Source organism: Cyprinus carpio, chromosome A5 (assembly GCF_018340385.1).
Source record: "Cyprinus carpio isolate SPL01 chromosome A5, ASM1834038v1, whole genome shotgun sequence".
Classification (NCBI taxonomy): domain Eukaryota; kingdom Metazoa; phylum Chordata; class Actinopteri; order Cypriniformes; family Cyprinidae; genus Cyprinus; species Cyprinus carpio.
In genome coordinates, this window is record NC_056576.1 from 2,213,554 (window position 1) to 2,237,500 (window position 23,947).

The 23,947-nt window shown below is 39.9% G+C and overlaps 2 protein-coding genes across 3 annotated transcripts in view; one reads left to right on the plus strand and one right to left on the minus strand.

The window, feature by feature from the left end:
- Nucleotides 1–23,947, plus strand: part of LOC109096568 (MOB kinase activator 3B) — a 182,595-nt gene that overhangs the window by 64,859 nt on the left and 93,789 nt on the right. The window lies entirely within an intron of this gene.
- LOC109087795 (intraflagellar transport protein 74 homolog) overlaps nt 3,928–23,947 on the minus strand; it is a 23,837-nt gene continuing 3,817 nt past the window's right edge. For both annotated transcript variants that reach the window (XM_042751317.1, XM_042751311.1), the window contains exons 6-20: nt 23,312–23,372; nt 23,143–23,202; nt 22,995–23,056; nt 17,439–17,577; nt 15,886–15,948; nt 13,981–14,124; nt 13,864–13,904; nt 12,358–12,437; nt 11,105–11,158; nt 10,450–10,547; nt 10,224–10,350; nt 7,114–7,277; nt 5,616–5,741; nt 4,394–4,454; nt 3,928–4,313 (exon numbers count right to left, since the gene is read on the minus strand). In XM_042751317.1, the coding sequence (XP_042607251.1) occupies nt 4,204–4,313; nt 4,394–4,454; nt 5,616–5,741; nt 7,114–7,277; nt 10,224–10,350; nt 10,450–10,547; nt 11,105–11,158; nt 12,358–12,437; nt 13,864–13,904; nt 13,981–14,124; nt 15,886–15,948; nt 17,439–17,577; nt 22,995–23,056; nt 23,143–23,202; nt 23,312–23,372 (1,390 nt within the window). In that variant the 3' untranslated portion in view covers nt 3,928–4,203. The remainder of the gene's footprint in view (nt 4,314–4,393; nt 4,455–5,615; nt 5,742–7,113; nt 7,278–10,223; nt 10,351–10,449; nt 10,548–11,104; nt 11,159–12,357; nt 12,438–13,863; nt 13,905–13,980; nt 14,125–15,885; nt 15,949–17,438; nt 17,578–22,994; nt 23,057–23,142; nt 23,203–23,311; nt 23,373–23,947) is intronic.

Sequence of the window (23,947 nt, forward strand, 5' to 3'; positions counted from 1 at the left end):
TACAAAGCAGTCTTTTGTGGTAGAAGTGATGGTTCTACCATACTTGTAACAAGAAGCAGAATTTACAGTTTTAGCTATATGAAGTTTGCACAAAACTAAATAATGATCTGAGATAACATCGCTTGGCTGCATAGTTTCAACACCATCAACATCAATTCCATGTGACAGTATTAAATCTAGAGTATGATTTCGACAATGAGTAGGTCCTGAGACATGTTGTCTTATCCCAAAAGAGTTCAGAATGTCTATAAATGCTGATCCCAATGCATCTTTTTCATTATCAACATGGATATTAAAATCACCAACAATTAAAACTTTATCTGCAGCCAGCACTAACTTGGATGTAAAATCAGCACATTTTTAAAAAAAAGTCTGTCTGGTGCCCTGGTGGCCTGTATACAGTAGCCAGTACAAACATCACAGGGGATTTATCATTAACACTAGTTTCTCTGGATAATGTTATATGAAGCACCATTTCTTCAAACGAGTTATACTTGAAGCCTGCGCTCTGAGAAATCCTGAAAACTTTGTTATAGATTGAAGCAACACCTCCCCCTTTACCTTTTGGACTTGGCTCATGTTTATAACAGTAATCTTGGGGTGTAGACTCATTTAAAATAATGTGCTGGATGTGAGTTTTCCCAGCCTCACTAGCTGCTGCCTGTCAGCTGGTGATCCACTGACAGACGGAGGTGGGCACAGAGAGCTGAGTTAGTTTGGACAGGAGGAGGTTTGGGATAATAGTGTTGAAAGCCGAGTTGAAATCCACAAAGAGGATCCTCACATAAGTCCCTGGTCTGTCTAGATGTTGCAGAACATAATGCACTCCCTTGTTGACTGCATTATCCACAGACCTGTTTGCTCTGTAGGAAAGCTGAAGAGGATCCAGCAATGGTCCAGTAATGTTCTTTATGTGGGCCAGCACCAGTTTTTCAAATGACTTCATAACCACAGACGTTAGAGCCACAGCCCTGTAGTCATTTAGTGCTGTAATTTTGGATTTCTTTGGGATGGGGATGATGGTGGAGTGTTTGTAGCATGAAGGAACTTCGCACAGCTCCAGTGATCTGTTGAAGGTCTGTGAAGTTTGCAAACATTGAGATGAAGTGATGGATTCTGGTGGAACAAGAACAGGTCATTCGATGGTTTCTAGGAAATCCACAAGCACACTGCAGGTGTATCTTCCAGCGTTAGCCAATGTAAATGAAGGTTCTCTGTTTCTCCAGTCTGGTTTTTTATTGTTCTGTCAGAAGTGCAGAGTAACAACCTGACTGGTCACTTTCTTAGTGTCTAATCTTAAAATGTAGCGACAAAATCTACAAAATTCATGGAACAACCAACCTGAAAACGACAGTACTGTGAAAAGTTTTGGTCACGTGTGAATCATTCTCTGGAGGTTTTCAAAAACAATTCTATGCATAGTTGTTAATTTATTAACTTAAATCAAGTCAATCAGTTGGTGTTTCCACCCTTTGCCTTCTAAAGCAGTTTTGTCCAATGGACTGTACACCTGTGCATGTTTTTAAAAGTTTGCAAATGGTTTGTTCTAAGATCTTTGAGAAGCCAGTTCTTCTTTGGACCTAGACTTCAGTCCGAACTGTTCCTTTAATCCCAGGCCGACTCGGTATCTGCGTAGATCAAACCACCTGATGGAGTATAACAGGACTCGCAAAAGTAATGTTTGGAAATGTAAAATTGTTATATGGCTTATTTGAAAACTACATGGTATGTGCGTTGGAGCAGGGTTGGAACAAAACTCTGCAGGGCACTGGCCCTCTAGGAACTGAGTTTGGCAAACCTGAACTGACTATTCTTTAGTCATAACTACACCATTCTTCCCCAAAAATAATCATTACAAAGTCAAGAGTTTGTTTTAAAAAAATGATAAAACTATTTCAGCTTTGGCCACTTACCCACATGTGGTAGGAAAAATATTCTCACAGCCCTTTGACTGTAGGCAGGAACAGCTTAAAGAATTAATGTTTAGACAGGGCTTAGTTTCCTCCTCTGTGTGTAGAATTGTGTGTGTGTGTGTGTGTGTGTCAGCTAAAGCTCATTACTCTTTTAGAAAGAGTTTTAATTATGCAGATCACACACATCCATCTTATCAGTGTCTAATGGTGAACAGTGTCTGTTCAGTAGTAAGAAACTAGAAGATGACTTGCAAATGATGGAGGAGGATTCTTCAGGCTCTATGAGGTCAGTCGCTGAAGCAGGGTGGACTTCCTCTCTGTGGCTGCACACCCAGAACAGGCTCAGAGCCAGACCTGGGCAGACACTGCTATACACTGTCATAAATGCTTCGCACTCGCTGATCAGTGCAACTGCCTGCACAAACTACAGATTTCTGAAACTGCAGTTTGAATCAACTATAGAGTTTCAAATGTAACAAACATTCTTCATTCTGGACCATTTATCCTTCTGTCGACCAGCACATACTGTAAGTCTGCACACGGACATGGACACACACACACACTCACACTAACAGACACAGACAGACACACACACACACACACACACACACACACACACACACACACACACACACACACACACACACACACACACACACACACACACACACACACTCTCTCTCTCTCTCTCTCACACACACACACACTCTCACACTCACACACACACACACACACACACACACACACACACACACACTCTCTCTCTCTTTCTCTCACACACTCTCGCTCTATATATTTTATCTCTCGATAAAAAAAATCTCTCTCCCTCTCTCTCTCACACACACATACACACTCTCTCTCTCTCTCACACACACACACTTGCTTTTTTATTTAAGTGGGGATTTTCCATTGAGTTCTACAGAAATCAGTCAACAGAATATATTTTCAGCTTCCTGCTGTTAAAGGGTTAGTTCACCCAAAAATGAAAATTAGTTTGTGTTTTACTCACCCTCGAGGCATCCTATGTGTATATAACTTTCTTCTTTCAGACGAATCCAGTCGGAGTTGTATTAAAAATTGTCCTGGCTCTTCCAAGCTCTATCATTACAGTCAGTGGGTGTTACAGTTGAACAGTCCGCAAGTCAAATAAAGCGTGCGCATCCATAATAAACGTGCCTCACACGACCCCGGGGGGTGAATAAAGGCCTTCTGTAGCAAATCCATGCGTTTTTGTAAGAAAAATATCCATATTTCAAATGTAATGAACACTTTTCTCTCACTTCCGCTAACTGTCATACACTAAAGTCGCTGCGGCGGATGTCAGCGCTGCGTGATTAGTGACGAATGTGGAGGGGGGAGAAAAAAAAATGATGTCGGTAATTAGTTGTAAGTACTGAGGGTTTGTTTGCAAAGAAAAATGTTGGAGGATTTCGATATAAACCAAGATGAGACTGGTTTTCCTTTGCTAAAGTAAGGAAATTTGCTTCCTTTGCTCCTATACATAAACTTGTGAGACTTGCATATCTCAGAGGCGTGTGCTGCGTTTACGTGCTGCGTCAACAGCTTCCGCATATAAAAAGATAACGGAAGTGAGAGAAAAGTGTTTATTATGTTTGAAATCTATATATTTTTCATACAAAAACGCATGCATTCGCTACAGAAGGCCCTTATTCACCCACCGGAGTCGTGTGAGGCACGTTTATTATGGATGCGCACACTTTATTTGACGACTTGTGGACTGTTCAACTGTAACACCCACTGACTCTAATGATAGAGCTTGGTAGACCCAGGACAATTTTTAATATAACTCCGACTGGATTTGACTGAAAGAAGAAAGTTATATTCACCTAGGATGCTTCGAGGGTGAGTAAAACACAGTCTAATTTTCATTTTTGGGTGAATTAACTAACCCTTTAATCTAAGATTCCTGCACTCACAGTAAATGCCTCACCTATCAAAGCTCGACTTTCACTCAGGTTACGTGACAGCTTTCACTGTAAACAGACACTACATTGATGCTTCACTCATAGTAACCACAAGTTTAATAAAACCAGTCTTTTACTGTGGAAAACAAATCACATGAATTACACACAAATGTAATTATTTAGCTCTACAGACTGTGACATGACTCGAATCTCACCGATAACACAAGACTCTGATACACCTGAGATTATGAAATGTGGATCATATTCTAGAATCACACAAAGTCATGTCGAATGTCAAATGCTGGGCTCATCTTGAACAGGAAGTAGGTTAGTAAACTGCTGCAGACAGGAAGTGCTCCCCCTCCTCAGTTTCTCTGCAGGGTATCAACCAGTATCTTATTGTACTCTAGCAGTTGTTTGTTGACGTTCTTCATCACTGGGCGGTAATCGCTCTCTACACCTTTGGAGGCGATGACTGCACAATAGAGTTAAGAAGGGCAACACATCAACTGTATTTACACTTCCCACAGAAATCCATACATGATACAAGGATACATTCTTTCATCACAAAGTTGTTCTGCTCAAGATGCTGCCACTTCCTCTCCATATTGGTCAGCTGAAAAAACAGACAGCAAAACATTAAATCACAAACACAACTGAAAAACTCACTCAACAGAAAGCGGCACTCCCTTTCAGCTCTATTTTGCTTGTCATGCAGATAAACTTCAGTCTCAAAGTCAACTCAAGTCGACTTTATTTGTACAGCGCTTTCCACAACATTGCTTTATAGCAGCTTTACAGAAAGTCATACTGTTATGTCTGTAATTGTTATGTCTGTTATAGCTTATAATGCCTTCTATAAAGCACTATACAAATAAGATGGACTTGATTTAATGCTTAAACAGGGCAGCTTTAAGGCTGGGAAATATATAACAATGGTGAGGGACGTCAGATTCATGGATAGCAGGACTGTTAGCAGGATAGTGTGTTTCAGGGGGGTCTGACAAATAAAACTACCTTCATTATTATCTAAAAAAAAGAATGAAAGTTCACTCTGTCCGCATCCATCCATCCAACAACAAACAAAAGGAACCAAAATTACTGTACTATGTAGCCAAAATAGGTCTTGGATGTTATTTGAAAACATGCAGAAAACATAATTTTACTGATCTCATATCCCAGGGCTGAAAAGAAACATCTTTGATGTCACTGAATATATTATAAGATCAAACGCTTGATGAAAATATACTGACTGAAATATATACATCTCCCTTTGAGAACTGTTTTATGACAAGGTTTGCCATCCGTCCCGTGTGATGGGATGGTCCTGTATTTTAAGATGAAATTAAGAAAACATGTTTGCGTTTACAGAATATTTTAGAATGCTACGGTTTCCAAAAACCCTGGAAAAAGTCATTATCTTGAGTGCAAGTAAACATGATGACTGAGAGAAATGGGAATGAGCCCATCTGAGTTCATCCATTACCCACCAAATCACATGTCTGGAGTTTGAGAGTGTTTCCTGCACTGAAACGGTTCAGATGTGTTGGGTGTAGGTAGTTTAGGAGTGTGAGTTTTGGAATTTTGGTAGAAAGTGTGAATGTTGATTGTGAATTATTGTTTATTGTTTATTCTCTGTCTTTATCAACACAATGTGAAGTCTGGACAGTACGGTTTCCTCTGTTAGACAGAAATGGTCAGTGAAATCTACAGCACAGGACAGCTACTGAGTGAGAAACAGAAACAGATCTGAAGCTGAATGGAGTGCGTCTCTCACCTCCACATGGGTCTCGTTCTCTTGTAACTGGTTCTTAAGGGACTCGTACTCCTCATTCATGTTGTGTATTATCTTCTTGAATGTGTCCTTCCTCTGAGTGAGTGTTACTCGATCCTCCTGCAGTCTCTGATGGGACAAACGGCACCCAAAGTGCTGTGAGACTATCACTAGAACCGCATGTGACATAACCACCACATTTATTATATATTATATTATGTTATTTATCCATTACTATAAGGGATAATATAATTTATGGTGTAGGCTACAGTGAGAAAAACAAACATTGCGATTATGTTTTATGTATCGTCATCATTCTCCAGTTTGTACATCAGTGAAGCGTAAGTTGTGTTCAGCAGTGTTTAGTACAAATCATGTGAGAACTGAGTGACTGTCAGATGTCCAGAAAAGAGCAAATCACGGAAGCTCTTTTAGCAGGAGCATCTGTAACCTTAACAGCCCAATAGTTTGGTGTTTTAAGAACAACAATCTTTATGATTATAACTGCAGACACAAAGTATTATTTTTTTATTGTTTTTTTTATTCATTCATTCATTCATTCATTAGTTTATTTTTTTGATGTAGAAATAAGATAAATCAATGATAAAAGATAATATCAATAAGAACAATAAAATTTTAACATACACTGTTTAAAAAGCCAAAGTAAGAAAATAAGATTTCATAGACAGAAAGAATTAGAAGTTTTCACAGATAAAGGAAGACTATTCCATAGCATTGGCCCAACTTTTGCAAATGCACGATCACCTCTTGCCTTTAACCAGCTCTAGGCTGAGACAAAGAGTCATCTTCAGTAGATCTCAGACATCTTGTTGGCTTTTTTCCTTTTAATAAGTCATACAGATAAGAGTGTGGCAAGCATGGCAAGACTTCATCAGAGAAGAAGAATAGTGAATGAAACTTGAACGTCAATGATAGAGACCATCGGACAGACGCTAAGAATCATTGTGCCCAAACAACACAGAAGTACTGCAGTACAGAGACAGAAAACCTCAACATTCACCTCGAAGAGCCTGTTTCCACAAAAACATCACAAAGCCAGCACCCATGAAAGAGCTGCAGCCGCTAAAACTTTAGTCAGACACCAATGCTAAACCGTGAAACAGATAGCGTCATGATCCTCAAACCTGAACTGCTGGAGCACCAAGATGAACTTAAACACCTGCAGACAAATCACCTGACAGAATATGATCAGAGCACTGTGGACAGAAGCAGACCCTCCAACGAAACACTGGCAGACGGTCTGATGATTTTAAAGCTCTCAATCTCAAGGATATACATCAGCAATTTATCAAGAATATCACAAACTTACATTTCAATGCTTCAGATGGCTAAACATTTATTGGTTACACTGAAGGGTAAGAAATGTTTGAAGCCTTGCACGTTTAATCCACAATTTTCTTGCTGAAATTGATATTTCAGTGAACAGAAATTGTTATTAAACTAATAGAGCTGCTGAGTGTGTAAATAGTGGATTCCTTACCTTTTTGCGGTCTTCTCCGGCAGCTTTGAGAGCGTCCAGATCTCTGTATGTGTGGATCTCTTGCTTCATGAGCTTGAGCTGATCTCTCAGAGTTTGCAGCTCTGTGCTCACTTTGCTTTCCAACTGCTCCACTTTCAGCAGGTCCTGCTGTAGACGCTCACTCTCTGCATGAATAAACATCACAAAACATCAATCAACATCAGCATTTCAAATATAAAAGCTGTATTTTGGACTGTGTAGAGCTGCTGTTTATCCTACAGGTGTCACTACAAACATCTCTCTATAGCACTTTACACAATACAGATCGTTTTGCAACTTCACAGTAACACAGAATCAGTGATGCAAACTTCATTAAATATGAGACAAATCCAAATCTGCTGTAAACCAGCTCCACTGAAGACAATAGTCATTATTCAGATCAGTTTAGTTCAGTGAAATAATGGTGGAAAGTTCGGTTCGGCTCTAAGCAGTTCTTCAGAAGACAATAGTGTCCTTAGACAGAAAACACCATGTAGCTTTACCCATTAGGTGTCTTTTGAGCTCAAGACTTTGGCTAATTTTCACGATCATTTTTGTGCCACAAGCACATGTGTAGTTACTGTGTGCTGCTTGTGAGAAGAGCATGAGGGCAGGAAGCAGTACAGGGTTCAGAGGTCATGATCTATTACCTTTACTACTCCGTTACAAAGATTCATGACACACTTAATCCTGCTCTGCTGCAGACGCACAGATCTACAAGAAACAGGACGTGCCTGCCGGTCAGCGTGAGATGCAGAAAAGCCCGTCCTCGGGACATTGAGCCCTAACCTGAGTCCCACCAGGAGACCTGCTGATCTGTGTGCTGGACCACGGGAGGTGGGGGGGGGCATGTACAGGAAGGAAGTGGAAGAAGGCCGCTTCCCTCTGATAGGCAGAAGGCCCAGCTCAATGTTTGGAGAGAGACTCTGTGTGTGTGTGTGTGTGTGTGAGAGAGAGAGAGAATGCGTGTGTGCGTGAGAGTGTGTGTGAGAGAGAGTGTGTGTGAGAGTGTGTGTGTGTGTGCGGGAGAGTGTGTGAGTGCGTGTGTGTGTGTGTGCGTGAGAGTGTGTGTGTGTGTGTGTGAGTGCGTGTGTGTGTATGTGTGAGAGTGTGCATGTGTGTGAGAGTGCGTGTGTGTGTGTTTGCGTGAGTGCGTGTGTGTGTGTGTGTGTGTAAGTGTGTGCGAGTGCGTGTGTGCATGAGAGTACGTCAGAGTGTGTGTGTGTGTGAGAGAAAGAGTGCGTGTGAGTGTGAGAGTGTGTGTGTGTGTGTGTGTGAGAGAGAGAGAGTGCGTGTGAGTGTGAGAGTGTGTGTCTGTGTGTGAGAGAGTGTGCGTGAGTGAGTGTGTGTGTGTGTGTGTGTGTGTGTGTGAGTGTGTGCGTGCGTGTGTGTGTGAGAGTGTGTGAGAGCGTGTGTGTGTGAGAGTGTGTGAGAGCGTGTGTGTGTGAGAGTGTGTGATAGAGTGTGTGTGTTTTGTTTTTGATGTTTGAGTGTGTGTGTGAGAGTGTGTGAGAGCGTGTGTGTGTAACAGTCAAAAAACCCTGTCAGCACTTCTGAGCACTTCTGGACTGTTTCCTTCTCTAGGAGTCCTTTCACCAGTGCTCCAATCTGACCATCAACACACACACACACACACACTCTTCTTTCTATCTTTTATTTATATAGCACATTTAAACACAACGTAGAGTTGACCAAAGTGCTCTACATAGTAAAAGTATACAACAATCTCTCTCTCTCTCTCTCTCTCTCTCTCTCTCTCTCTCTCTCTCTCTCTCTCTCTCACACACACACACACACACACACACACACACACACACGTATACAACAATCTCTCTCTCTCTCTCTCTCTCTCTCCTCTGGGATGAAAGCAATGGTTTGAATTACTGGAATCATTTCTCCATTAGCAGCAGTCATTATACAGAACACTATATTTTTATTAATGTACTGCGGCTTCATGACTAACAGTTAAAGTTTCTCCTCACAGATATTGCCTCCCTTTCTCTCTCTCTCACACACAGCAAATGTCTTCAAAATTTGTTTCTGCTGGACTGTGAATATGAAATAATACAAGATGAACAAACAAAGACGAACAGGGCCTGACTGCTAGGAAGAGAGACACTGAGAGGAAGCCATGTGGCGTATTTCTGTGAATTAAAGAAGAACGTCTTATAACAAGGCGGGGTGTGTGTGTGTGTGCACTGCTGTGTGTGTGCACTTTGGGTGGGTTAAATGCAGAGCACGAATTCTGAGTATGGGTCACCATACTTGGCTGTATGTCACGTCACTTAAAGAAGAAAAGGCCCTTCACTGGCCATCAGCTCACACCTTAATAAATGACAGAGAGAGTAAGAGAGGAGGATCTTCAGCTGTTCACACTGTCTGATCTGACTGTGTTTCCTCATTTATGCCATTCTGTCTTCCTGACGTCATGTCACACTCACATAAGCCTCTTTCACACTGCACGTTGGTCCCGGAAAATTGACGGATAATTGCCGGATTGCCTTTTGTGTGAATGCAAACACGTCCCGGGATTGATTTCAGGATCGATCCCGGGTTGGGGACCTAGTAACATTGCCGGGTTCAGTCCCGGTCCTCTGTGTGAACAAAAGCCAGAAACAATGTCGTAAACGATGTGTCATGGTGATCACACACGTTATCATGCAACTCTTTTACCGGGTCTTTTGAAGGCAGATCAACGTTTGCGACAAAAAAAGAAGTGCAAACTGAAATGAAGCAGAGACCAGTTAGCTCCTCATCCGTGCTGAAGCTGAGATCGTTCACCGGCTTAAGTGAAAGTTAACGTGCCTAGCGTTTTCGATTCATACATTACACGTCACATCCTGATGTCACGTGTCATTACGGGACCTTTACAGGTTGTGTGTGCACGCACAGATTCTGGGAAATCACTGGCAGTGTGAATGAACCAAAATCTAACAATCCAGGAACAATTGCCGGGACACATTATCAGTGTATTATCCGGAATCTCAGTGTGAAAGGGGCTATGCAGATCAACAGACTTATTCAGACATGAAATCACTCGCAGTCCGTGAGAGATGTACAGCGCTGGTGCAGACAGACAGGGAGAGACGAACCTGAGGAAAGGCCTTTTGCTGTGCTTTGAGACTTCTGCATCTCTGTCTCTTTGAAGCTCAGATCCTCCTGCATGGACCGGAGCTCTTGAGCGGTGACTGCTGACAGCTGCTGCAGACGATTGAGGTTCTGGAGAGAAAAACCACACACACAGTGCATGAAAATGACAAGTGAATCTCTGCTACATTAAAGAGAGTCTGGACTGATGTGAGATCAGATGTGCTGTACCCTGCTGGAGTGCTCCAGTAAAGCCACGATGCTGCTCTGTGCGTCTCTGATCAGCTGCTGCTCCTGAGATTTATTCTCCTCAAATGTGTTCAGATATGCTGCAAGAACACACATGATGCATAAATGATACCCACTGCTCCGGGTGTGTGTTCACGGTGTGTGTGTGTTCACTGCTGTGTGTGTGCACTTTGGATGGGTTAAATGCAGAGCACGAATTCTGAGTATGGGCCACCATACTTGGCTGTATGTGACGTCACTTTCACTTTTTATGATCAGCTCATCAATAAGATAATAAACACAGCGCGGTTTGTTTAGACTTGAGGTTGGCCCCTGATGACCTTTGAATTGGCACATCATTTCATAAAAAAAAAAAAAAAAAAAACATACCATTAAAGCATATCTTCATTTCTTATTTATTCCTTTTTTTGCTTTAACTTTTTTGTTTTCTTTTTGCATTGAAAAGTAAAAAACAAGTGAATTTGATATATATATATATATATATATATATTTATATATATATATATATATATATAAAGCATTTATTTAATTTTTTAATTACTTAAAAATTATTTAAAGATATTTCATGAATTTGAATGTAATAGAGTTTTAATGCAACATTTAAATTCAGGGTTGTGTGAAAGTGACAAAGACTCACAGTCAATTTCCTCTTCTCTCTTCTGCAGCTCCTTGTACTTTTGGGTTCGTTCCCCTGTGAATTTAAATAAATCACACTATAAACCACACTATTTATTGACATTATAAATCACACTTTTTATACCAGGGGTTATCAACTCTGGCCCTCAAGCTCCACTTTCCTGCAGAGTAACCTCAAATCTTAATCCTAATCGTACGTTTCTAGTAATCCTGAAGAACTGGATTAGATTGTTCAGGTGTGTTAGATCAAGATTTGAGAAAAACTCTGCAGGAAAGTAGACCTCGAGGGCCAGAGTTGAGAACCCCTGATTTATGCTAAAAACAGTACAGAATAGTGCATAATTGTACACAAATTGGGATGCAGGCTCCTTCCGTCTGCCCAATCATGCTGAGGTAATAAGAAGGAAGTATCATAATTATTATTATTATTAAACACCTGAATAAATATTACAACTAACAGCAGTATCTGGAGACTTCTATAAGCAACACTGCTGTTGTTCTGAGTATCAGCACAGTTACAGTAATATTAATTCCACTAAAGACACAAGTCATTTTATGCATTCATACATATTATTGTAATGCACTTATGGCTGAAAGCTCCATCAGTACAGAGTTCTAACCAGAGCCAGGAAAATCAGTCCAAACAGTCTGATCGAGTCCTAACCCTAGTAGTCTAGTTGACAAAAATGCCTTTTTTTATTTTAGATTGGGAAATGCACTTCGTATGATCTGTGAATTGAAACAGCAGCAGACACTGAACGTCCAGCTCACACAGCTTCACTGATCACATTAGATGCATTTTAATTTCCATGCACTGATTGGTGCAGGCAGGGTTTTTGTGTTCATGATCAAAAAATTCATTTTACAACTTGCCATTAAACTTCAAAACACTTCTCTGACCGTGTGCACAAACCTCAACCAATAAAGAAAGTACAACAAGTCTTACAAATATATTCATTCTGATAAAATATTTGTGTTCAAATATTAATTTGAGGTTTAAAATGAACAATATTGCATTGAAATGCAACATATAATGTGTGACTATTTTTGAGACATACCTTAGACACAGATGTAGTAACTGTAATTTTAATTTCTCTTTAAAATAAAAATGTGATGCTTATATGGGCCACCAGAGTGTGAATCAGGCTTGTCATCTACTATTGTCCCCTTCACCGTTCCTTTCTCTCTAAATCAGCACAGAATATGATCATCCCCATTAAATGAATGTATTTTCATATTTAGAGAAAATCGCACCTTGATGTTCCTCCATGTCAGCATCTAGTTGTCGCATCTCTTCCGTGAGATGGCTAATTTTCTCACGTACCTCTGACAGCCTACATAAAAACAGGATGCTAATTGTCAATTATAAGACACATACTATATAAGTCAATATGATAAACTGCTACGAACATGGGTGTTTTCATTGCAGTGATGTGCATCTAATGAGTAGAGCCCGACCGATATGGGTTTTTTGGGGGCTAATGCCGATACCGATATTAGGGAGTAAAAAAGACCGATACCGATATATCGGCCAATATTCTTTATGTGTAGGCTATATTATAGTATATTATAGTCTAAAGTTTGGACACACTTCACATTAGTGTGTCCATACTTTTGACTGGTACTATATTAAAATACAGTATATAGCCTACATAAATTTATTTTTGATTATATATACACATTATATATACACACATATATAAACATTTATTTGAAATGATAACTCAAATGTGGTGATCAAACACTTATAATGATGTGACAAACATAGGCCTATGTAGTGGAGGGCAGGGTATTTAACAATACACTTTATTATTCAGAATGAGTCTGACATCAATGCACTTAACAGTAAACTTCACTTATTATAAATAACTTAAATTACACAAATAGAACAAAATATATATAACTTGAATTAAGGAATTAAACAAGGTAACTGTGTAGGACAAGCAAGAGTAATTCATTTACGAGTCAATGTTTCGTTCGTTATCTGGCTCGGTTCAGTCAGTGTACTGTTTGAGTAAATGAATTACTCCGGGATATTGGTTTATTTGAACTCAGAGGGAGTGTCAGCCATGTTAAAAAAGTTAACAGCTTAAGTCATTTGTGGATTAATGCTTATTGTTGACGCGAACCGTTTCAAACGATTCAGTTCGATTTGGTGAACTGGTTCAAGAAGATCCGGTTACATCGAGTGATTCGTTCGCGAACCGGATGTGAGGTGAACGCGCTCATAACAGACCCGGGAGAGAAGTCAATGCTGAATAAAGTCGTAGTTTTTTTTGATATTTTTGGACCAAAATGTATTTTCGATGCTTCAAAAAATTCTAACGGACCCTCTGATGTCACATGGACTACTTTGAAGATGTTTTTATTACCTTTCTGGACGTGGACAGTATACCGTACATACATTCTCAATGGAGGGACAGAAAGCTCTCGGACTAAATCTAAAATATCTTATACTGTGTTCCGAAGATGAACGGAGGTCTCACGGGTTTGGAACGACATGAGGGTGAGTCATTAATGACATAATTTTCATTTTTGGGTGAACTATCCCTTTAAAAGCGCTATATAAATAAAGGTGACTTGACTTTGTTCATATCGGTGGCAAAACGGCGGCATATTTGCAGATACCGATACATCGGCGACAGGCTCTTATCAGCCGATAATATAGGCTAAATGAAATATCGCTCTGGCTCTACTAATGAGTGAGTGAATATCCACGTATGAACAAAACAAACACAAATGTATTTTAGAAATACATACTGTCGTTCCATGCTGGCTATTTCCTGGTTGTTTTCTTTCACCTAAACCAGCAAAAGAACAATCATGAAGTAAAGTCACTTGAAATATTTTAATGCAAAATATAAGTCATTTAGAGACCTGTTTAAAGAGGCTTTCTCGCTCCTCTTGTGGAGAGCCCATGGTCCTGTCTTCAGCCAGCATGGCATCTTTACGGTTCTCCAGCTCCAGTAGTTTCTCATGCAGCACGACTGCTTCCTGTTTAGCCTGAGAGTGAACCAGATCCTGCAAACACAAGACACAAGAGTGTGAATGTTTGTAGCAGCACAGATTTCAAATGTGACATACAGTGTACAAATCAGGCAGTTTATTCCACTTCATTAAAGCTCTCCACAACTGAACTAATTTTATATGGCTGCCGTAAAAGAACTTGACAATAAGCACTGAACATAGGTCTACTGTTACTCTGTCAAAGGTTTCACCTTGCAAAATAGATGTGAAACAGCTGCGTGTTGTAACGTATAACAAACATGTCTGTTGAGAGCATGAATTTAGTTTTATCAAACACATTAACATGTAACAGAAACTATGGAACTTTGCTTATTACTTATAAAGCCCTGAATGGTTTAGCACCTCAGTATCTGAACAAGCTCTTGATACATTATAGTCCTCCACGTCCGCTGCGTTCTCAAAACTCTGGCAATTTGATAATACCTAGAATATCAAAATAAACTGCGTTAACCTACCTAACATTGTTCGGGAAGCAGACACACTCTGTCAGTTTAATTCTAGATTAAAGACCCATCTCTTTAAATTTGCTTACACATAACACACTAACACATTTCTTATATTAAAATCCGTTAAAGGATTTTTAGGCTGCATTAATTAGGTAAACCGGAACCGCGAACACTTCCCTTAACAGCTGATGTACTTGCTACATCGTTAGAAGAATGGCATCTACGCTAATATTAGTCTGTTTCTCTCTTATTCTGAGGTCACTGTAGCCACCAGATCCAGTCTGTATCCAGATCAGAGGGTCACTGCAGTCAAGTCAAGTCAAGTCACCTTTATTTATATAGCGCTTTAAACAAAAAAGATTGTGTCAAAGCAACTGAACAACATTAATTAGGAAAACAGTGTGTCAATAATACAAAATGACAGTTAAAGGCAGTTCATCATTGAATTCAGTGATGTCATCATGCAGCTCGGTTCAGTTTAAATAGTATCTGTGCAATAATTTGCAGTCAAGTCAACGATATCACTGTAAATGAAGTGGCAATAACTAAGCAAGCCAGAAGCGACAGCGGCAAGGAACCAAAGCTACATCGGTGACAGTCACTTGAATCCAGTACGTATCCAGACCAGATGGTGGATCTGGTCGTCATGGTCTCCCTGAAAGACAGCGGAGACCAGGACAACTAGATGAGCCCCAGATTCCCTGTAAAGACCTTGTCTCAGATGGCCACTGGGACAAGACCACAGGAAACAGATGATTCTTCTGCACAATCTGACTTTGCTGCAGCCTGGAATTGAACTGCTGGTTTCGTCTGGTCAGAGGAGAACTGGCCCCCCGACTGAGCCTGGTTTCTCTCAAGGTTTTTTCTCCATTCTGTCACCAATGGATTTTTGGTTCCTTGACGCTGTCGCCTCTGGCTTGCTTAGTTGGGGACACTTCATTTCCAGCGATATCGTTGACTTGATTGCACAGATACTATTTAGACTGAACTGAGCTGGATGATGACATCACTGAATTCAATGATGAACTGCCTTTAATTGAAAAATTACTGTTTACTATTGTCATTTTGCATTATTGACACACTATTTTCCTTGTTAATGCTGTACAGTTGCTTTGACACAATCTGTATAAATAAAGGTGACTTGACTTGACTAACATAATAGTACAGTGTTTCTTTACACATCAGCAGCACAACAACGTCCTGATTCATCAAGAGTTCACTGGTGAAACCGTGTGGGAGAATGGTTATAATTTGAAAGCAAGGAAACACTGACAGCTTCTGCAAGTGTTGTGTGTGTGTGTCCACTCACCGCCTCAATCGTCTCTTTCCTACTCATCAGAGCGTCCAGTTCCTCTTGAAGGGAATCCAGCTCCTGGATGCAGATGAGAGACGATGGCAGATGAGGTGTGCCAGTGAACAAAAGTAAAAAAGTAAAAGTAAACCTGACTAGTCATTTCTCCAGATCTTGCATTGCCTTGGAATCAAACCAATGACATCGGTGTCGCTATCGCTCCCCATGTTTTACGGTTTAAATTATATACAACTGTCGAAAAACAGCTGCCGATACAGTTGAAAAAAATCCTTAAAAAAAATGAATTGAGGAAGTTAAATGCCATTTTTCCCTTTTATTTTGTTCTCTCCCCAAGCCAGTAAAGTGGCCACTTGTGCAAAAAAACATGAAAAAGTTCAAAGGAAAAAAAAAACTCCAATATTTATCCAAGCAAAAAACCAAAACAAACAATGAAAACATTGGGTCAGGTACTACAATGATTCAATAACTCACTGAACACCAGTCACAGTCATATAACATGAAAAAATATTAAAAAAGTATAATAAGTAATAAAAAGCATTTCCTCAAATACACAAATACAAGCAACGCAACATGGTGTGTGTGTGTGTGTGTTTGTGTTTCTCTGTGTGTGTGTGTTAGGGATGGCTCGATAGATACCATAATTTTGGCTTCGGTACAATACCAGAATGTAATACCTCGGTATCTATACTGAATCGATACTTCATATTACAGTTGGCAGCGTGGCAGAAATATTCACTTTATATTATTGATGCTAAAATTAATATAGCAAAACTCTTGCTTCATTCAAAATTTCATGGTTTCATTTCATTGCAAGTGCAAATTTTATGTGACCAAAACTAAACTGGTGACACACACTCACGTTTGAGTTTTCATGTTTACTCTGTATCACATCTTATGTAAATGCGTTGATCAGTTGTGAATAAAAGTTAAATGAATCTGAATTTATGAATGATGCACTCACCTGTGGATCTTTAAATTTGTGGAAAAGATCAGGATGAGCCAGTGACAAATGCTTGGAAAAATTTGATGTGTTGCCTCCTTATAGCAATGCTTGCATACAGGTGCAGTAAGGTCAGTTCGTTCACCTTTGTCATCTGTTTTGTATGCAAAATAATGCCATATTTCACTTCTACTTTTGACTTTATTTACTAGTTTCTGGCGCGTTGATGGAGTTTTATCTGTTTGATGATCCATCACATTGTTCTGTCACGTTTACTGATTTCACAGCAGTCTGGGAAGCACTGCTGCCTACAGGTGAACTTCTGAACAGCAGTGTATGAAATACCGAGTTTAGCAAAATTATGACATCAAACCATTTGAAATATAATGTATACTGTTATTTTTCCAGTGCCGGTATACCGCGCATCCCTAGTGTGTGTCCAACCGCTCTCCACATCAAAGTAAAGGTTAGGTTTTTAAACCAAGTATGGGTTCATATCTTTATGTAAAGAATTCAGCTCTGTGACAATAACACATTAGTACTGTTACATGCATTCTGCTGATACAGTTATCACACAGATAATGGTATTATTGGGTGGAATGAGACAAACCTGCAGCAGCTCTTCATTGGTGGCTTTCATCTCAGTGTACTTGGCCTGTTTATCAGCAGACATCTTCTGAATGATGTTTTGGGCAGCCTGTTTCTCTTGGACTATGTCATCCTCCACAGCTCTGATCATATCCTCTTTCCTGAGAAAGACAGAGAAAGTTAGTATACACCATAATCATCCATCCTCATAACACTGAACATCATTCACCGGCAGATCATCCTAACCATCCTCTGGACACTGGGAATCACAAGAACCACACTCCTCTGGACGTGCAGATATATTCTTCAGGTAATCTTGAAGAGGAGCAGTGTCTAAGGGTGTTTTCACACCTACTGCATTGGAGCCCTCCAAACACTCTCGGAGCGGTTCAGCTCATATGTGAACAAACCAATGCCGTGTTTCCACCAAAATTACCCAGAACAATTGTACCAGGAACTTTTTTCCCCAGGAACTATTTTCCCCCCAGACCTGTTACTTTCTGTGTTTCCACCGAGGTCTGAAGTACCGTGAAGATTAGGCAAATAGTCTGGTGACGTAGGTCTGCACGCGTTTCTCAATACAATGTATGCAAATTTTGGACTTGTATCCTCGGTAGTTCAGACTTTGCGCATTCAACTCGGGAGTGTGATGACCGTGACGACACAAATCCGGTAATTCTGCAAACAGCAGAGTACTTGATAACATCGGTCAGCTCGCCTTGGCTTCTGCAATTTTCTTTACTGTATATTTACAATAAAACGAAATAGGATATAAAATACCACTGCCTCCTTTTGTTTTCATTTAAACATAATAATAGCCGAAGAAATGTACTTAGTTCAATGAAGAAACTTAGTTCAGGGAAATGTGCATATATACAGCCATTACAATGAAACAAAATATTGTATCAATTGCCCCTTTTTATTTTCATTATAACATATAGATAAATTGAATAAAGACCAAAGATTACCTGTTAGATTTACCCAAAACAAATTATATTTTATGTTTAACCACTAAGGAGACATCAGAGCCAGCGGCACATATCAGAAGGACTAGCCGAGGTGAGACTGCTCTCGGCGGATACATAAGCTCTGAGCTCCCGCTGATCGCGTGGAGGTGATCGTCTCCGAAATCGGCGAAACACATTTTTAAATAGGCGCTGTCTTTATAAATAAACCACAGATTTTTTAAACAACTACATTCTCGCCTGAAATACTTTTAAAATTAAATTTCATACACAATAACAGTAATATTTTGAAAATTATCCGAATAAATGGTGGTTGAAATCACAATGCTGCATGAACTCAACCAATCAGCATGCTCAGCGCACAAGTCCCGCCCCCCAAAAGTTCCGGAACTTTGAAAAAGTACTACCTCGCAAGCAGGGACTTTCTGAGGGGCATTTTTTTACCCGGAACTTTATTTAGTTCCTGGTTCCTGCGGTGGAAACACACCGAGTACCAGCCCAAAGTCCCTAGTTCCTGGGTAAAGTTCCAGCGGTGGAAACACGGCTTGAGTGATCTCAGACCCCCCAAAACGCCCCAAAAGTTAACCGTATGTGTGTGTCTGTGTCTGTGTGTGTGCGTGTGCAGGTGTGTGTGTGTGTGCGTGTGTAGGTGTGTCTGTGTGTGTGTGTGTGCGTCTGTGTGTGTGTGTGTGTGTGTGTGTGTGTGTGTGGGTGGGTGTTGTTGTGTGTGTGTGTGTGTGTGTGTGTGTGTGTGTGTGTGTGTGTGTGTGTGTGTGTGTGTGTGTGTGTGTGTCTGTATCTCTGTGTGTGTGTGTGTGTGTCTGTATCTCTGTGTGTGTGTGTGTGTGTGTGTGTGTGTGTGTGTGTGTGTGTGTGTGTGTGTGTGTGTGTGTGTGTGTGTGTGTGTGTGTGTGTGTGTGCGTGTGTCCGTGTGTGTGGGGTGGGGGGCTGGAGGAAAGCAGGCATTTGGACCAAAGTGTTTCTAAACTTAAAAACGAATTTTTCCCCCGCTTGAATTTGTGTTGTTTTACTACTCACACAATTGTTTAATGTATTGTGTGTATTTGTCCGTTCAAGCACGATAAGATGAAAAGTGAACTCAGTTCTGTAATGGTACGCTGTCTGAGACGTGGCTCTCTGTGTGCTCACAGAAAACAGCGTTTGAGTCCTGAGTTTCTTTCACAATCATGCACATCTGTGTTACAACATCAAGAAAATCAGATCGTGTCACACAACTCCTTGTCCAGGATCTCTATCCTGAATTACTGAAATAAAATTACTAAAGAGCGCAATAAAGCACAATTCACATCTCTTCACACCTCTAAAAACTGTTACCACAATAAACAACTTTGCTTTCAAATAATATCTAAATTTAGACAATTTACAGTGCGATGACAACTTAATTCAGATAATTATTTCAGTAATTATATTATTATATGTCAGCCTATAAAGATAAACTAAAAATTATTCTGATGATTGTATTAGAGACTGTACCAAATTTCACTATTTATGAATTTGACAGACATGTTTATCCAAAGCATCTTACATTGCATTTAAGATATACATTTTTCTCACTTTATTCATTCCCTGGGAATCGAACCCATGACCTTGGAATTGCTATCGGTGCTTTAGCTACAGGAACAACACAATAAAACTCATAGTTCATCATAAGTCAATCTTTAGCCAGTCTTTTTATTAGAGAGAGCAAAGGTTTTTGTCTTTCTGAGCTCTTTCTAGCATGTGCTAACACAGACTATTACAAAGCACTCAAGGCTAAGTGACTCTAACATCCATATCTATAAAGTTTTTTTTTCTTTTATTTTTATTTTAACTATAACAAAAGTGAAAAACTGATGTTTTATTCAGATTATGTGGCAAAGATCCAAAATGCTATCATAACAGTTTGACTTTAGATTGACTCAAAGAACTGTAATGCTTAGCAGCCAGTTAAAACAAACTGATTATGTTATGAAAACCTGGAATTATGGCATTATAATGGTCACCACAGGTTATTCTTTACTTTAAAGTAACAAAGAAACTGTTCAAATGCTTAAATGCAACTTCATATCCAGGCATGGTTAAGACTAACTTGTAACAAAACGAAAAACAAATATCACTTTTGAACTGAACAAACCATGAAGCAAATGGAGACAACAGGCTGTCAGGCGTCAGGAGAAATATAGCAATCAAGAGTTAAACGGACAGGACGTAAAACACTGACACATGTAAATATCCAACAAGGCTTGTGAGTGCTATATAGTACAGGGAAGACATAGATTTTTAGAAGGAGTTGAGGAGAAAAACACAGCTACAGTTATAACTAGAGAGCCTTTAATACCAGAAATAAGAATTGGCCCAGCATTACTATTACTGCAGATCCCGGAAAAACATATTCATATTAAAGATGTGATCATTCAAAAAATAGTAACTATATTAGACAATGTACTATAATGACAATGTCTCTGTTAGAGACCTTGAGAATTGCACACATGAGAGCAAGTGCATAACATATGACACTAATTCTGCAATTGAGTTGGGTGCTGAAAAAAAAAAAAAAAAAGACAAGAACCCTTCCAGTTGGTCTGTGTTTATAAGATGAGAATGAAACAAGCATCTGTCCTTAATGCAACTGAACAATAATGCATCACAGCAAGGAAACAGGCCTCTCTCCGCTAGAGAACACTGGGTGACTTTGTGTCTCATGCCAGCCAGAGAAGACCATGAGTATCTTTGTGTCTGATGGCAGATAACATAAAACAGCAACAAACACAAGCAGAGAGACACGGGACAGCAGCATGCTGATAGGAGAGGGACTCGTCTGCACAAAGAAAAACAATTCACCATTTGTGTTCAGGTGGACATGAGCAACACATCCCTGACAGAGATTCCTGAAGATACACCTACAAACATCACCGGATGGATCCTGAGCAACAAATCACTTGTGATGTCCGCCTCGGATATAAACACCTTACAGAAATATCTCAGGATTAAGATGCTAGACCTTTCTTATAACCTCATACAGACACTGCCACCTGGAGCTTTTGACAAACTCATAAACCTAGAGATTCTTACACTGAGGGCAAATAGCTTGCAAACCCTTGACAAAGACATCTTTAAAGGAGTGAGAAATCTGAAGAGTTTGGATCTGAAGGACAACCCACTGAACTGCTCCTGATCGCTCACATGCCTCATCAAAGAGCTGAACGACTCCGGCGTATTGATAGGTGAGAACGAGCCCTTTAGTTGGTTTTTATCTTCAGATATGGTCTATAAGTCTTTGCCTATTTAATGTTTGTTTTGATTTATTAATCTGCAAAATCACGTGTTGGTCTTGCAGGGAAAGAAGTCACTTGTTACACCCCCCAGAAAACAACTGTGCTTGATGGAAACCCTTCCTGCTCAATTCAAGCCACAACCGTCAAAACTTCTTTGGAGAAATCTACAGCTACCACATTAAACACCAGATCAACATCAACAACAGGACACACCGTAGAGCCAAGCAACAGCAGTCACGTCAACAGCTCCAGCAAAGGTAAACACACACGCAGTAACACGCCTGACGTCTCTAACACACTGTGACTTGTGCTGAGCTCAAACAGTGCAGCTCCAATAACGAAAGAAGATGAAGTTACAGCACTCTGCTGTGGATCCTCTTAGTGGACACAGGATAAAGAACTGCATAGCCAATGAGAAAAACATTTTTCACAAACACTGTTGAATACACAGCTGACGTCAGTGTACTCTACAGAGCATGTGTTTCTCCTCAGGGTTGATGGCGAGGGATGGTGAGACACTCACAGGAAGCCACAGCTGGAAGTTCCTGCTCGGTGTCGTGGCTCTAACCCTCAGCACTTCCATGCTCATTGTATGCGCTGTCAAATATCCCTCGTGGTACAAGCTTCTGTTTAATTACCGGAACCAGAGGCTCCGTGAGGACGTGGAGCACAGCGTCTTCAATACCGGACGCTTTTCCAACTTCAGTCTGGACACAGAGCAGACGGACACGAGCGCTCAGGAGCTGGACGAGGTCCTGGACACTGGACTGAGCTTGCAGCCCTTTGAGGATGAAGATGATGGCTTTATACAGGACGGCTACATTGAGCCGGGAAACTACAGAGAACACGCGGATGCTGACGAGTCATGAGCGAGATCTGAGCAGGAGGAGGACAGGCGCTGCAAGCGGGTGGAACAATGACGCTACCAGCTCTTGCATTAAACTGTGAGGATCTTTTTATTCCAGTGTAGAAGTGCAATATGAAAAATTCATTAAAATATGAAAATCAAAGGTCACTGAACTGCAAACGCATGAATCTCAGCATGTTAAAAAGTTGTGTGCATATGCTGTCACTGCACTTTGTCACAAAGTAATTCAAATTTATACTTTTTTAAAGCTTGTCAGTGATGTATGAAATATTTTATCTCTAATATCTTAAATTGATTGCATGTAGTTTTTCTGCAATATGTAGAATCATTTAAAAAGCAGCTCTGGCATGATTGAGCTGAAAAGCAGTCATACTCGGGAGGAGATCGAGAAACATTGCACAGGTCAGCTGCTGCCCTCTTGTGCACAAACTCTGCCAAACCTTTACTTGTGAAGAAACAAAACTACTCACTCTCTTCTCTCGGTGAATATCACGTCCATACTCTGAGCTTCTCTGTCATTCTGTGCTTTCAGCTAATGAGACAAACATACAATAAAGTGAGCAGTAACATGAGAAGAGCAGAGAGGAAGATGTTGCTGTGTAAATAATGTCGTCTCACCATGATGATGTCATTCACCACTTCATCCATCTCAGTGTTTGTGTTCAGCTTGTCAACCAGCTGGTAATTAAAAGACACAGATCATTTAAATAATTATATTATGCATCCCAAAATCTAACTCCTTGATTTAAAATAAAGAGACTTGTAGTACTGGTTTAAATTAGTGTACCATGTTGTAATCCGCCAGTTGCCCCTGAAGATCTTTGATTTCTCCAGCTAGGACTTCTGCTCTGTTCACAGAAAAAAGTTTGAAACATGACATTAATTACTGCATCCTGATGTCATCAGTGCTAAACCACTGAACAGTTAGGGTTTTTTAGAGGATCAAAACATAAAGAAAATCCATGAAATTTAGTCAAAATATATCAAATTTAAACGTAAATCACATTTTAAATGACTATATAGTTTGATATACTGTGGCTTTAAAAACATTGTGTAACATTTATAATATTACAGAAAATTTATATTTCAAATAAACAACATTCTTCAAAATTTACTGTCCTGAAATAGTAAATTCTATCATGGTTTCCAAACATTTTCAATGGTGATACTGATCATAATAAAAGATGTTGCTTGTAAAATATATTAAGTCAAGTCACCTTTATTTATATAGCGCTTTTAACAATACAGATTGTGTCAAAGCAACTGTACAGCGTTAATTAGGAAAATAGTGTGTCAATAATGCAGAAGAACAATAGTAAACCCTCAATTTTCAGTTAAAGGCAGTTCATCATTGAATTCAGTGATGTCATCATCCAGCTCAGTTCAGTTTAAATAGTATCTGTGCAATCAAGTCAAAGATATC